The sequence below is a fragment of the Corapipo altera genome, unplaced genomic scaffold (assembly GCF_003945725.1).
Source record: "Corapipo altera isolate COAL_440 unplaced genomic scaffold, ASM394572v1 327, whole genome shotgun sequence".
Taxonomy (NCBI): domain Eukaryota; kingdom Metazoa; phylum Chordata; class Aves; order Passeriformes; family Pipridae; genus Corapipo; species Corapipo altera.
The window spans coordinates 132,260-147,233 of NW_020885004.1; the positions used below are offsets into that span (position 1 = coordinate 132,260).

General features: G+C 42.8%; 1 protein-coding gene across 5 annotated transcripts in view; it reads right to left on the minus strand.

Annotated features, from left to right (window-relative positions):
• The window catches only part of SEC31B (SEC31 homolog B, COPII coat complex component), a 34,998-nt gene that overhangs the window by 9,637 nt on the left and 10,387 nt on the right, over nucleotides 1–14,974 (minus strand). For all 5 annotated transcript variants that reach the window (XM_027667250.1, XM_027667245.1, XM_027667247.1 and 2 more), the window contains exons 9-21: nucleotides 12,921–13,082; nucleotides 10,571–10,723; nucleotides 9,630–9,860; nucleotides 8,295–8,369; nucleotides 7,656–7,739; nucleotides 6,621–6,729; nucleotides 6,041–6,219; nucleotides 5,245–5,371; nucleotides 3,981–4,126; nucleotides 2,562–2,735; nucleotides 1,754–1,942; nucleotides 847–1,060; nucleotides 129–452 (exon numbers count right to left, since the gene is read on the minus strand). In XM_027667250.1, coding sequence (XP_027523051.1) covers nucleotides 129–452; nucleotides 847–1,060; nucleotides 1,754–1,942; nucleotides 2,562–2,735; nucleotides 3,981–4,126; nucleotides 5,245–5,371; nucleotides 6,041–6,219; nucleotides 6,621–6,729; nucleotides 7,656–7,739; nucleotides 8,295–8,369; nucleotides 9,630–9,860; nucleotides 10,571–10,723; nucleotides 12,921–13,082 — 2,167 coding nt within the window. The remainder of the gene's footprint in view (nucleotides 1–128; nucleotides 453–846; nucleotides 1,061–1,753; nucleotides 1,943–2,561; nucleotides 2,736–3,980; nucleotides 4,127–5,244; nucleotides 5,372–6,040; nucleotides 6,220–6,620; nucleotides 6,730–7,655; nucleotides 7,740–8,294; nucleotides 8,370–9,629; nucleotides 9,861–10,570; nucleotides 10,724–12,920; nucleotides 13,083–14,974) is intronic.

Here is a 14,974-nt window from a genome sequence, read left to right on the forward strand (position 1 = left end):
GGTTTGCCTCAGCACCGTATCCAGCCTTTATGGTGACAGACCAGATCTCAGAAGATCCATGTCCATTCTGTACTGTAAACCCCATCTGGGCTTGTCCTGGACACACCAGTCACACAAGCCATACTTACCTGTGGGAGGAGGAGGAATGGCTGCCGGCAGGGGTTTAGTAGATGGAGCTCCAGGACCTCCCTGAGGGTAACCCATGTTCAGGGGGCTGTTGAAAGGTGCTGAAGAGAAATCTAGAGGAGATTGACTTGCCACAGGGAGAGGACAAGCTGCAGGAAGCTGAGATGATGGGACTGAGGCTGGAGTGAAGAGGGCAGGCCTGGGTGGTGGAACACCAGGAGATGTCATGGGCATGGACTGTCCTGGCAGAGGAGGCTGGCTGGGGAAGGGAGCAGGACCAGCAGGTCTGACTCCCACTGGTCCAAATGGCTGAGACTGTGACACAGCTAGAGACAAGAAAGAGAGTGTATCAGCATCACTTGTTTCATGTGCAAACTACTCTTGATGGTTTCTTTCATACTAGTAAGTCTTCCCTTCTTCAAGCCATACCCTAGAATATCCATGCCAGGCATATCTTGCCACAACCCTGGCTAAAACAGTCAAACTGCCACTAAGTTAACTGTGGCTTCTCCACCCCTACATATGCTTAGTATTAGTGGATGTGTAGCAACAATTACTAGAACTTGATGTGTCAGAAGCACTGAAAAGCCTCTCAGACAGCTGACTTGCTCTTTGCCAGTACAATAGGCCTGTGAGGAAGAAAGTAGAGCAGCCATCCATGTTGAAGACTTTAGTCTCAGAAAACTTGGGAAATGGACACAACTATCAGACAGTGCTTACCTGGCCCTGAGACAGTTGCTGGATTCAAGCCCAAGTTGTATTGTGGGTATGGGTGCCCTCTGGAATAAACACTTGTTTGTGGACCCGTGCTGGCCTGGGGAGTGGCAATGTGGTGAGGTGTCACAGACATGGCTGGCACCGGCTGAGGCGTGAAGAGGGAAAGCACTGAAGGCTGAGATGGTGCTGAAGGGGCAAATGATGACTGATAGTTGGGCTGCAATTAAAAAACAAAGAACTTGCAAATGGCCAACAGAGGCATGTGCATACACAGACAAGCAGATGCACTTTTATCCCTGTCACTTCTTAGGCAAGAGAAGGTGCTGCTGCTGCCAGTGCCCTGGATGAACAGGATCAAAGGCCTTTCCCACCATATAACTTGCTCAACAAGATGAGCATCCCACTCTTCAGAGTATTCTCTGGCTCTCAAAAGGATTAGTCCTCAGGAGCCAGTTTCCATAGAGTGACCTCCTGGAAATGCAACTAGAGGAAATAATGAAGGAACAATAATGAAGTAAAAGAGGCCAGAAGCAAAACTTCCTGAACAGTCTTCCTGTGCAGGAACTGAGATGAAGCCCTACTACACTAATTTTACTAAGATATGAGGGTAAGATGGACACAGGAGAGTGAACCACAGCCCCTTTACCCTCAGATTTGAGATCTCAGTGGATCACTACACTTTTAACAGCCTTTTCCAGGGACTGCATGTAGGACAGGGCTTTCTGAAAAGATGACAAACAGCTTACTTTTGGATTATCACAGAGGTTGTGTTTGTTCCAGTGAAGGACATCACTGATGAGTTTCTCAGTGTCTGCAATCTGTGTCATCTCATATTATTTCATACGCCTTCCACAACCCAGTAGCCTTCCTCCCCCTCCCCAGGCTATAAACACCTGAGCTTAAGGCCTACCTTCTCTGGATGTCTGGGACCTGTTTTGTGGGCTGCTCCTTCAAGGGCAGAACCACCCTTGGCTGCTGGAGATGAGTGTTTAATGACCCCTACATTGACACGAGTGTAGGGAAAAGGGGGTGGCTGCTGATCACCCACATTCTCCCCTTGAGCATGAAAAAGCCGGTCTCGGAGCTGTTCAATCAGGAGCTGAAACAAACTGTGCTTTAGAAGAAGTGCTTTGAGAGCCCCAGATGGAATATGCTGGGGAGGCATTTAAAGCAGACTCTGACCTAAAGCACTGTGAATCAACCTCCAAAACTAATCATTTCCCCAACAGCCACCAGGAAAAAACCCACAACAAATAGCAAATGACAGTCTGAGACATCACCTGCCATATTCCCAGGCAGATGAAGTCTCACTGAACCCCCAGTCTTTATGGAGTATTCCCTCCCCAATCTCTCCCCATATTTGGGCACTAGAGAGATTTGTTTCAAACTGCAAGGTGACCTCCCCTTCCTCTACCATCTAGTTTCAGGAACAAAGGCAGCTTCTCCAGACAGCTGCTTCCCAGTGTTGTTCTCCATCAGCCGTTTTACAGTTCTATAGCTCCTTTCCTTTTCCCTGAATAAAAGGCACTACAAAGACAAAGCAAATGAAGACAAAAGCCATATTCTGGAATCCCCTCACACACCTCTATTCTCAAGTTACCATAATGAAGGTGAAACCTTAACTCCTGATATATGCCAAAACCCAAGCTCTCTCTCATACAAAATACCATTTTTCCCCATATAGTACTCTTTTCTACAACAACCTGCTTCTCACTCACCTCTTTAGAAGTGCTGGGTAGGTAATTCATTGCAGCTGCCAAGCATCCTTGTGATGCCAGGAGATTGGCATATTGGGTGATTCGTTCTGCCAAGACAGGGCCTGGTGCTGGTCCTGCTGTGCCTCGGAGCATCTCAATGGACCTGCTCAGCACCATCACCTTCTCTATGAGATCCTGAATAAGACAGGGGGAGGGAAGAAAGAGACCACTCAGAACGTGACTAGCTTTACTGATCCATCTCATGCTGAGACAATACCAGATGGCTCTCCCCACTTTCAGCTGACATCGGGTCCAATGTGGACAGAAGTTACTTCACCCTACCAAATATGTCACTGATGACCATTTCCCCAGGTACACTTGGAGAAACACAGGAACCAGGAAGCAAACCCTGACACTGCTAATTTTATGGTAAGGGAAAAAAAGAAAATCAGAAGCCACAAGGACATTCCAATCAACTACAATCTTTTTACTAGGAAGTTACTACACACTCTAGGAGTTATAAGCTATCAGCTTGGAAGAGGAAGGATTAAAACCACACCAGGAGAAATTCACTAGAAAAAACTACTACTGCAGACAAATGGACCAGAAGGTTTTTAGTTATTCCAAACTCCTTCAACTCCTAGAAATCAAAGTAATGTCTATAGCTGTAGAATGAAACATTCCCACTGGTGAGAGGAGGCCAGCTTCAAACATAACCAGGAGTGCTGAAGATGCCTTTTTTTGCTGTTACTCACTAGTGGGATTGCAAAACCAGGGTACTCTGTAGCAGAGGGCATTATCTGCAGATATCTGAGTGGAAGACTTGTCTAGCTCATTCTGGCGAGTGACAGACACAATGGGAGTTAGTGACTTAGCCAGGACTGGTTTAAGTGTAACAGGTAGGTAATAACATCGACTTAAAAGCCCTGATTCATCTGCAAGATGTGACTTCCCATACATGATCATTCTACTTGCAGTGGGAATAACACAGTCTAGACTTCATTTTATTTTGCCAGAGGCTGTTCTGAAGGTACAGCCAGATAACTGGTGCATTAAGTTATACATGATAAGCACAGCAGCAAATGCACTCCCAGGCTACTACCAGTAAGAAGAGGGAGACCTCAAACTTCCCTGACTAAAAGGAAGCTCAGAGATGACATCAGTATGTAAGAGAGGCGGGTAGGCCACGACTCCTGTCTTTGGCTGGATTTATGTGCAATGTGGTCAGTACTCTCTAAACACGCAAACCCTGAAAAGGAGTGCAAGCCTCCTTTTGACGTAAGCCTGTAATCCAGGCTAGAAGGGGATACTTTTGGGAGCACAAACAGGTCTTCACTGCCTGCTGGAAGCCAGATACCCTGTTTGATGGGATAATGCAAACCGTTCAGGGCTACCAGAATGGCCTAAAGAGGAGTCAAACCAACATTATAGCACCTGTACCTGGAGGGCAAGTGGTGACGAAGTCTCGTGGTTTTTTACCCAGCATTCCACCAACCTCTCCACATTGCCTGACGAGATATAGCAGAGGCAGGCATCATTGGACAAGGTTCCATCTCCCTCCAACTCTAGGCGGGCACCCAGCATGTCTAGAAAGGAAGAAATGCAGCCAACATTTAACACACTCCTTTTTTTAAGAGCTCATTAAACCCAATGCTCATCTCTCAGCATTCTTACTTTGGCTTGGCATGAAAAGCTGTTGACAGCTTTGGATCTGCACCCAATTAGAATCATTTAAACTGGAAAAGATCTTTAAGATCAAGTCTAACTGTAAACCTTACACTGCCAAGTCCCACTAAACCATGTCCCTAAGCCACATCTACATGTTTTTTAAATAACTTCAGGGATGGTGGCTCTACTGCTTCCCTGGGCAGCCTGTTCCAATGCTTGACAACTCTTTGAGTGTAGAAGGTTTTCCTAATACCCAACTTAAACCTTTCCTGGTGCAACTTGAGACTGGTTTATTCTTGTCCTATCACTTGCTACTTGAGAGAAGTACAGCCTCCTTTCAGGTAGTTGTAGAGAGGAGTAAGTATCCCCTGAGCCTCCTTTTCTCCAGGCTAAACAACCCCAGCTCCCTCAGCCGCTCCTCATAAGACTTGTGCTCCAGACCCTTCAACAGCTCCATTGCATAATTCTTGGATAACACAGAAAAATGGGCATCATGAAGGAATCTCAAAGCCAATTTGGTTGAAGAAAAAAAGTACTTCTTCTATATCTGCCAATTTTTATATGTCTGCCCAGATGATGAATTCAGTGAAAAAATCCAACACTCTTTTTTTGGTTTGTTTGTTTTTTCAAAAGAGGTGTGGGAATTTCTAGGCAATAGTAGGGTGCTCAAAGAGTAAACCTGTTTTAGAGGGAATGAAGTCACCTGACCTTCTACTGTCAAGGAAATACCTTTCTCCACAGAAAAAAAGAATAATTATCACCCTCTTTGTGTCTCAGCCTAGTGCCTGTCCTGTTTTTTTCCATGCTACTCCTAGAGGTGACAGGAAGTATCTGCCTATATAACTTTACACCATGATTCTCAGCTGTAGTGTGCATCTATCATTCTTCTAACTCAACAGTCCACAGTTATTAAATAAGTTCCAGGTAGCTGTAAATGAGTTGAACTTTCCTTCCTCAACTCTATTCACTTCTTTCTGTAAGCAGTCCGGAGGTGCCCTGGCAAGGGAAATTGTATCAAACATAGTACACTGCATACCACAGAGCTGGGTATAGTCCTCATGCTTTGAGTATGTTAACAAGATGGCCAGTGCCTCCTTCCAGCTCTGTAGATCACATGTGCAAACAATATCTTGCCAGTTCTGCTGCACAATGGAGGAAAGCAGCTGCAAGGGAAGCAGAAGGCCTGTCAATCACTGAAGCCAAAGATAAGCTGACAGCCTAAGCAAGGGCACCCACAGCAACAGCTCACTTTCAAGCACGCTTCCCACTATGCAGCAACTACCTCACTGTACATTAAGGTCCACGAATCTCAGCATCCCTATGTTAACAGCAACTGGAACCTGATGCCTCTCAGGAAAGCAAAAAAGCCCAACAAACCACTTAAGAGAATACGGAAAGAGCCACACTAGACAGGACTAAAGATCTAACACCTATCTTATTTCAGAGCAGCTGGTATCAATGACTGGGAACACAGTGTTACGATATCCCAACCCCTGTTACACTTCCCTCTTTGTAAACTAATAAGCTAGGAACTCCCTAGTTGAGCTGTAAAGGGGCAGTATGCTCCACAAGTTACAAGCATGAGGAGCCAAGACGGAAACTATTAGGAAAAAACAAAAAGGAACAGAGAACACAGACATTCCAATGTGGAAAACATAAAATTGTCCTAAAACTACCAAGATATTAAAGTAAATGCCATATCAAGAGGAGATGCACAGATTCTGCTCACATTCTACTTCCTGCCAAAGCATTTCCACATATATTCAGACAAACATTTGCCAAGACAGTGCACCCCTTCCCCTACTCAGTGTGCACACAAAACTGTCACTTACCAGGGAGAGATTTGTTTTCTGCTTAGCAAAGTAGCGCCTCTGGGTCTCCTTCAGGAGGTTCTCCCCACCAGCTATAGCTAAGATGATGGCATCAGCAAAGCGCTCTGCTCGCATGCACAGCTCCACTGCACCCTCAAAATTCCCCAACAAAAGGGCTTGGCTGATGAGTCCATCTGTATCTACAGAGGTGAGAAGCAGAGTCAACCCAAAGGGCCATCACCCAGATGCATTGATAATGCTTGTTTTAAAGAGAAGGCAGTAAAAAGCATATGCAAGTCCAGCTAAAAGAAAATTTAGAAACCCAAATCAGGTTTCGCACTTAGAAAAAAACAACACTGACTTGACTCTAAGTCTTCCATCATCTGGAAGATTCTCCTAAATTTTTAATGGGTCTCTTATTTGGGAAAAGTATTTCTCTGCTCGATGCTGAGATATGCTGCATGACACTTGGAGTGGTCACGTATTTTAAAAGTATCCATTTGTTGGAGTGGACTAGATTCTTTCTGTTCTCTCTACTTTTTTGGTTTTTCCTCCTCTCCCCTCTTCCTAAGAAGGCAGAAACACACTTCATGTAACATACCTTCAGTGACAGGAATCTCCAGTGTGCTCATATTCTGCGGGATAAGGTTATCAAAAAAGGCTGAAGAGGAGGAAACAGCAGCTACATCATTGCTGGAATTCATCAATAGCTGTGCAAAGAGTGAAGAGGTTAATTAATTCACTGAACACACAGATCCTACCCAAAACAGTTTAGTGGATTATGGAATGGGATGGGGTTGCTCTCCATTTGGTGGCACATGCTTATATAAATCTTATTTCAACTTGGAAACCCATCATGCCTCCTGTCACTGCTCTATCAACCTGTCACCAGGGCAGCAACAAGAGCAGTGCTGCTACTGACAAAGTTTAGGAGATTGGCAGTACAAGACATGCAACAGTGTTGCTGGCCAGCATTCATCAACTCAACTGTCAGCCCTTCAGTAAGCTGAACAATTTTGGATGGAACAGGGACAAGACCAACAAGAGAAGTCTGTAACTAACAGGTTGGATCACAGCCATGCCTCGTGCTCTACTGAAATGCAGGACACAATTTGTACCCCTAGAATATCTGAGCCAGTGTTTAAGGTTTGTGAAGAAGATTACTAATTTGAACATATAAAAGTTTTTAGAGGAGAAAAATTTACAGTGAACCAGGCCTTGGAAGAATATGAACATACCAAAATTATGTGAAAAGATATTTTAAAGGAGAGAGATGAAAAGGAAAGAAATGCAAAAGAAATACCACAGCAGAAGCTTCATAGAGGAAATCCAGAACTGTAGCATGAAGTTAAGCTGGGGTGAGGCTAATTCTATCACTGAAGAAATCAGCACTGGTGGAGCAGGCCTTCTTGCAGTGTTAACAGCCAGGAGTCCTTCTTCATCATTCACCCATTTGTTTTGAAGGCAGAAGGGACAGTTATGATCATTTAGTCTGACCCTGTAAGGGTCTGACAGGCCTGTGAACTGCCCTTTGCAATGCTGGCATTGAGCCCAACAACTTGTGGTTGGAATTAAACCTTCCTGTTCACTCTGCCCTCCTCTGCTCTCCCAGGCTGGCAAGATGTACAGGACATACCTGATCTGGTTGCGCAGCGTTTGTATCATCTGCCTCAAGAAGGGGCTGTTTATCTGGGATGCCATTACTCAAACATGAGGCAATCTAAAAAAGTAACAGACATGCACACAGTGAAGCCCCTATCAAAGTAAACACGTGCACAGCAAAGGTACCAAGGGACTGGCAAGCCTCAGACGCAATTCCCCCAGGTCTTCCACCTGTTTGAAAACTTCTACCTCACCCTGTTCCTGTCTGGCTGCCCATCAGAGGTTATTTATCCTTTTCAGTTCATTATCCTTCAGTGTTGAGCCAGACTGTCTCCACCTTCTCCCTGGCTGAGGAACCCTCTGAGACGCAGAGAGCAGAACGCTAAAAGAAGTTCTCACAACTGCACTGGTGTTACACACTTCCAAGAGCACCAACAACTGAAAGTAGGATAATTGGGTTCAAGATCCCTTTGGTTTGATTCAGTACAGCTACATTGTGCTCGCATTTCCTTTTTAATGGGATATACTTCGGGTGACTCCCAGCTGAAATTTCACACAATTTGGTCTTTTGTGTGCTGTAAGATCACTTGCTTGGTTCCAGTAGGGACCCTACAATTTTTCTGCAGTAGCTTTAGTCCTGTAAAGGTTTTTCTCTATTGGAAAGACCCTTTACCTTTTTTTGCAGATCCTCTTTACTGTAGCCCAGCAGCTTTAGGAGTTTAGTCCTGGAATCCTGCTCCAAATTCACCTGAGTCCCAAAGGATATTAAAAAGACAAAAAATATGTTACAACTGAGGTACAACTGTACATCAAGATTATGACTGTATGCATATCTAGTGTACTTGGTCACTAACTCCCTGGATGGTCTAGGAATTGCCAAGCTAATCTCTACACAGAGAGAATGGACTGATCTGAGACTGGATGAAACTGAGACAAGGTGGTTGCCTGAACTCCTAGCTGGCTTCACAAGAATTAGTTAACCAATTGTTACAGAAGCTCTCTGGGTGGGGATTTCAGAGAGTCACAAGGATTCCCACAGGCTGCACACAGTCTAATTGACAGGTGCTATTTGTACATTTTAAGGCATGATTAACATTCTGCAAGGAGAATTTGTCTCTCTCAGTTGAGTCCCATGCTGTTCCTACTACAGAACTGATCAAACTGTGGATGGATAAGATACTTTTAAACTGTCCATTTCAGCAACTGTTCCTGCAGAGGCAGAAATGGTCCTGCAAGACACTTCTGTACAGAAGCCTGGTTTGTAGTTTAAGACAATCAATCATAATAGATCTTATTTGTGCTGGAGTGGTCGCTCAGGACCACGGGCCAGCTGGATTATAAAAACTGACTCACGTGACAGGTCGATGTATCTCATCCAATACAACTGAAGACAACTGCAGCAATGGAGACCACTGTGACCACCTAGACTACACCTGGCTATCCTATTCAAGACTCCTCATGCAAATATAATACTATGGAAAAGATACCAATATTTTGCCCTCCACACAATCTGCCTATGAGTGTCCATAAACCACTGCCAAGACTAAGCGCTGTCTTTTCAGAAGAGTGGCCACTCCTTATTACTGAACTCTTTCATATTACCAAACTGTCAATGAAAGCATTGTCCTGTGTAGGGCTAGCCAGTCCTCATGCCACTGCAGCTCTCTCCCTTATTCTGGGGAATCTCACCACCCATTTGGACTCTGCTTTGAGAAATAACAATGATAGAACTCCACAGGTAGCAGGCAGATACAGCTTGGCAGTGTGTTGAGATGAGAAAATCCTGTTTGAGGAAGCCCAAATGAGTCCACTGAAAAGACTACATCAACTGAAAAACACGACAACCTCCAAGATCTTAGCTGCAAAAACTTATCTAAAGAAAATTAACTACCCTACTCATTCAATTCTATTTTAGAGAAATATACAGGGCTAGAGCAGACCATAATTAGCACATTCTCCCCGTGACCATAAAAGAACTGACCACTGTATTTCACCACAGCCATCCTACCTTCAAGAAGTTCCAAAGGCTCTCATCAAATGGCAGCTTGGCTGTCTGGATCTTGCCCTGGCAGTAATCGAGGAGGTTCCCTGACTGCAAGGCCATCTGCAGTTCTTTGGATCGGAGTAGGAATTCAGTTTCAGTAGTGACTTGACTGATGAATACCTGATGTGGGTAAGTCTGCTGCATTTGCTGTCCAGGAGCTTTGGTAAGACCAAAGGTAATCAGTTTTCCTCCAAACTAAGAAAGACAAGGGGAGACACAATAAACATTTTTATAAACAGAGGTAAAAGCAACTCATTTAGCTCTTCATTTAGCAAGGCAGACTCAAGCTCAGCTGTGAACCCAAGGAACAAGGAACAAGGAACCCAAGAGTTTAAAAGTGTATGGATGGCAGGGGAATTGAGGGAGTTCACATCATTTGTGCATATCCTATCAGGCCTAGCCAACTGCAAGTGCCAGAGAGGCACAGAGGAAAAAGTACCATTTGGAACTGTTTGTTCTTTTGTGACATGGAGAGGCAGTCTGCAATGATCAAAACTATCAGGTGAAGAGCAGGCACTGGACAGACAGAGAAGAAGTCAAGCCACAGGCTAAAAGAACAATTTAGCCCTCCACATTAGGAGCAAAGATAAAAGAAAGTTAAATATATGGATAGGAAAAAGACAGAGGAGAATGCATGTCAGCCTACAAGGACAGCTTTTATGACTCTTCCTTAGATTTGTTAATTTATAATCTCCCACTCTCTGCTACAGGACTCTTTCTTGTTGGAAATATATCTTAATGTTGAGTAGAAGATCTTCACTTCATGGGACACCACACTGCACCTTAAACAGGCATTAGAACAACTAGCAACAGAAAGATAAAGGTTTCTCCAGTGAAAAGAAAGGATTGTGCCACAAGACAACACAGTTATTAAATTTTCAGCTAAAGATGCTTCAGTCACTTACTGCAAATGAAACCCCCACAGGTCTGCGAATCCACTTGGGTGGCTTTTTTAATGGTGGAATCAAGGTGGTCTGAGTTACTTGCTCTGGCACTTGCAGAGGAGGAAGGCTCTGTCCTGTGCCAAAGGGATCCAGGTTGTTGAAGGAGGAAGAGATCTAGAATCAGATGGTGATAGGAACAAGATATAATTCAATTCCTCTCTGTATGGACAAAAAACTATTGCTTAGGAATTAGTTACTTTCCTCACTGATGAAGAACAAGGCTAGTACAGCACCTCTTCCTGGAATACCACCAAGCCCCTATGCAAGAGAAATTGTATTTCCAAACAGTTCCAGAAATCATTTCTCAAGAAAGTTTTACCTTGAGAGATTTTCAAGCAGTTTTTCCTTAGCAAGAGGCAAATTTCCTAACAAACACTGTTTGGCCCAGCACCCAGCTCAAACATAGGAGTTACAAAATTACTTGTTTTATGCAAGACAGTGACAACATATGGTCAAAAGTTATCCAGCTTATTTCTTGTTTTGCTCACAAAGGAATTCTGACTCCCTTTCTGTTGCTGGAGTCTTTCAAATGGGTTAGTTTTAAGGAATGTCTCAAGGTTTTATAGCTTAGATGAGACTGATGAAATAAACTTTCTTGTCTAGACAAGAGAGTGTGTCAAAAGTGGCCCCCAATCCAGATTTCTGACATTGAGGGAGTCAGTAAGCATACACACAATGCTGTTGACAAGCATTTTTAATTTTTAACATTGTTTGCATAGATTTATCGGTTGCTAGAGATAAAAACACTGTTCAAGTTTGACTGGACCATAGGGAATAGCTCCAAAATTCAGCTAACCAGCACACCCAAAAGGAAGCAACATAAGGCTCATCAAGGTAAGGTTGCTGAACAAAAAATCACTGGCAATGTTTCGTCTTTTTGAGGGGAAACCAATTCCAAAGAAAGAATATTTCACAGAATCACAGAACATGCGGAGTTGGAAGGGACCCACAAGGATCACTGAGTCCAACTCCTCGCCCTGCACAGGATCATCCCCAAGAGTCACACCATGTGTCTGAGAGTATCATCCAAATGCTTCTTGAACTCTGCCAGGCTTGTTGCTATGACCACTTCTTTGAGAAGCCTGTTCCAGCACCCAACCACCACCTAGGTGAAGAACCTTTTTTCAATATCCAACCTAAATCTCCCCTGACACAGCTTCAGGCCACTCCCACAGGTCCTGTCACTGGTCATCACAGAGAAGAGATCTGTCCCTCCTCTTCCCCTCACAAGGGAGTTGTAGACTGCAATGAGGTCTATTTCTTGAGGAACAGGTGATATCTAAGAGATCAAACACCCTACACCTTAAAAAAACAAATATACACAACCAGGGTATCAGTATCATCAACCACCAGGTCTGTAACAGAGTTTCTGTCCTAATAACATTGAATTCATAAGAGAGCAACCTCTTGGTCACAAACGCCTTGCCACCATAACTGCCATTTTCTCCTTCTGCTTGTGTTCCTACTTGTTATTCTATTTATCTAGGAATTATTTTATACTACTGTTCTCCAGTTTTGAACAGTGGAAGTGTGGCGCATGAACACGAAGAATGCACAGAAAGAAAATTCTCCATGGGTTAAATAAATCCTTAATCTCCCACAGCTGTTGCTTGATAAAGTATTTTCTGCCTCTTGCAAATCCTATGAAACTGAACTCAGTCAGCTGTAAATGACTACATAAATAACATTTAAGCCGGCTCATACGTATTCTCTTAAAACCTGTATTGTAAGGCATTTGTTGGCTGGGATAGAGGGAGGGAATTAAAAGACTAGACACCAGATTAAAACTAAAATTTTAGACAGTAGTGACATTTAATCTGTTCAGAGTTTGCTCATCTATTCATTGGCTAAGTAATGGGTTTCAGTATCAAAAACATTAACATATGCCAAGTTACAGTCAATAGACTTGAGGAAAATTGCTAATAGTGGCTTATAAGCTACTTTATGAAATTATCTTCTAAACTAATGAAGAATAACATATCCTACTAACTAGTATAAATGTATTTAATTTTAACCTAATGACAAGTCAAGTTTGTTAATCTAACATGTGTGCTGCTTTATTTTTAGTCTAGTAGTGATAACCACAAAATATATCTGACCCCAAAACTCCACTTGATCTTGGTTTTCTTTACACACTGTGTCAAGAGGTGGTAGCTTCTGATTCCCGCACCACACCACCATATGTCCTGGTGCATGGGACAGACTGTGTTGCTTAAAAATCCTGCTGTTACACATGTGCACTTGTACCACTCTGAGCAGTCAGGTGAGAAACTGCCAATCTGTCAAGTGTAACACGTTCACAGGACTTTACCTTGTCAGCCTGCGTCTTCTGCTGAGCTTCCAAGTTCCCACCCATAACAGAATAAATGTTGATCCACCCATCAAAAGTGGCAGCAGAGAAGACTGAAGGATTCCTAGGGCACCACTGGACGTCAAAGCACCACTGACTCCGAATGGGCAACTCATAAACCACCTATCACAGAAAGAGAAAAGACAGAAGCACAACACAAATAGTCCCCTGCCTTCCCCAAATTACTTGCCCACAGCAAGTGTGTCACACTTAATTTACATAATCACCACTGTAAATCTTATTTTCACTTCTTGAAGGATGCATTTGCAACCAAGTTATAGTGCATTGAGTCCAAACAGCAGAAAGCCACAAAAAGCTCCTATAAAATAGGATTCTGATTGTAGAATAAAATCCAAAAGCAACAAGTCACTTTTGTGCTACTTTTTAGGTACTACTGTATCAGAGTACTACGGCCTTGTCACATCTGCTGTTAACCAAGGGAGAGACACCAGAAAACAACACAAGAAAAACAGAAGTCAAGAGGCAAGAAAGTGTCATGAGCAAAAGCTTATAAACAGAAAGAATAGTCTGGAATAACAAATATGACAAGGAAAGTACAGAGCCAACAGAAAAAAAAAAAAAGACAACAAGAAGAGAGGACAGTAATAGCTGCACATGAACTATGAAGGTCATTGCAGCCAACAAGTTTATGGTCCAGCACTCAAAAATGCAAAGTTCAATTCATGGCCCAGCCACCAACTTCCTTCCTGTCTGATGTTGGGCAATAAACTAATACAACCTTGACTTTGAACCTCCAGCTTGTAAAATGAAGAGATTTCCTTTATGCTTTATAGGAACAAAGTATAGACAATCACAGTTTCATTTTCTGTGGGAACATGATCTGTGTTTTCTGTTCCCAGGTATAAGCAAACTAATATAACTCGCTTATATTAAAATCTAGATTGCCAAACTGAAAAACAAACAAGCCCCCAAAAAACCTAAAACCCAACCCCAAATATCTCCCAAAACCAAAGAAACCAACCCCTCCCCCAAACTTACCAGATCAGTCATTCTGTGTAACTGTACTATCCCTACTACTGCAAACCTTCCCAACTTTTGTATCACCTGGAAATTTTCTGTTAATTGGTACCAAGTCAAGAAGAGCCTCCTAACAATACACATACATAAAAGTCTAACTTAAATTTGGACTGCAAATCTACAGCAGCATGCATAAACACAAGACAGCTGCACTAAAATTGTTTGTATTTTTTCTTCTAATTTTTCTACTAAAAGACAGTGAAAATACTTTTGTAAAAATTAGACATCAGGAATGTTTCAGAGTCTGATTCTCTTCTAACCACTAGAGTTCTGCACAAAGTGAGCATCAAATCCCATGAAACTACAGCAGCAACATTTCATGCACTTTAGGAAATTTGATTAATTTTTTTCCCTGCCTCCCAGGCAAAAGTGGTCAGCTAAGTGAAATTGTCCCATGAAATTAATCTAGCCTGGGGCTCCCAGATGGACTTTGTTCAGTATTGTTAGAGCACTTTCCCTATGCTATCATCAAGATCAACTGCATGAATTTTGTTCAAAGTTCAAAATTCAGTTTTATCCAAAAATTCAGCATTGAATGAATAAGTGTGCATAAAACATTTTTACACAGCCCTATTTTAATTCAGTTGATACCTAAATATTCCAGAGATGGTAATTCTGAGATACATGACTAGATAACCATATATGTGAAGCATGAATAAAGTTTACACACATTATTTAGCTACATTTATTCCCCTCTCAGTGACCCTAAAAAATGCTCTTTGTTCTCTTTCAAATTTTCTCCTAAAAAAAACTTACTAAGAGGAGGAAGAAGAGGAAACACATGGAAACAGAGAACACTAATGTGTGAGTATAGCAAGAGAAATCATAAATTGGTTGATTTTAAGTCCCAGTTAAAGTTTTCTTCCCTTTATGATCTCTGGACAAAGATGTATCAGGGAAAATCTCTGCCTGTCTCTGTTTTTTTTCAGTCTGGATATGGACAACACTCTCATTCGCTCCAGACAGGAAGAGTTCAA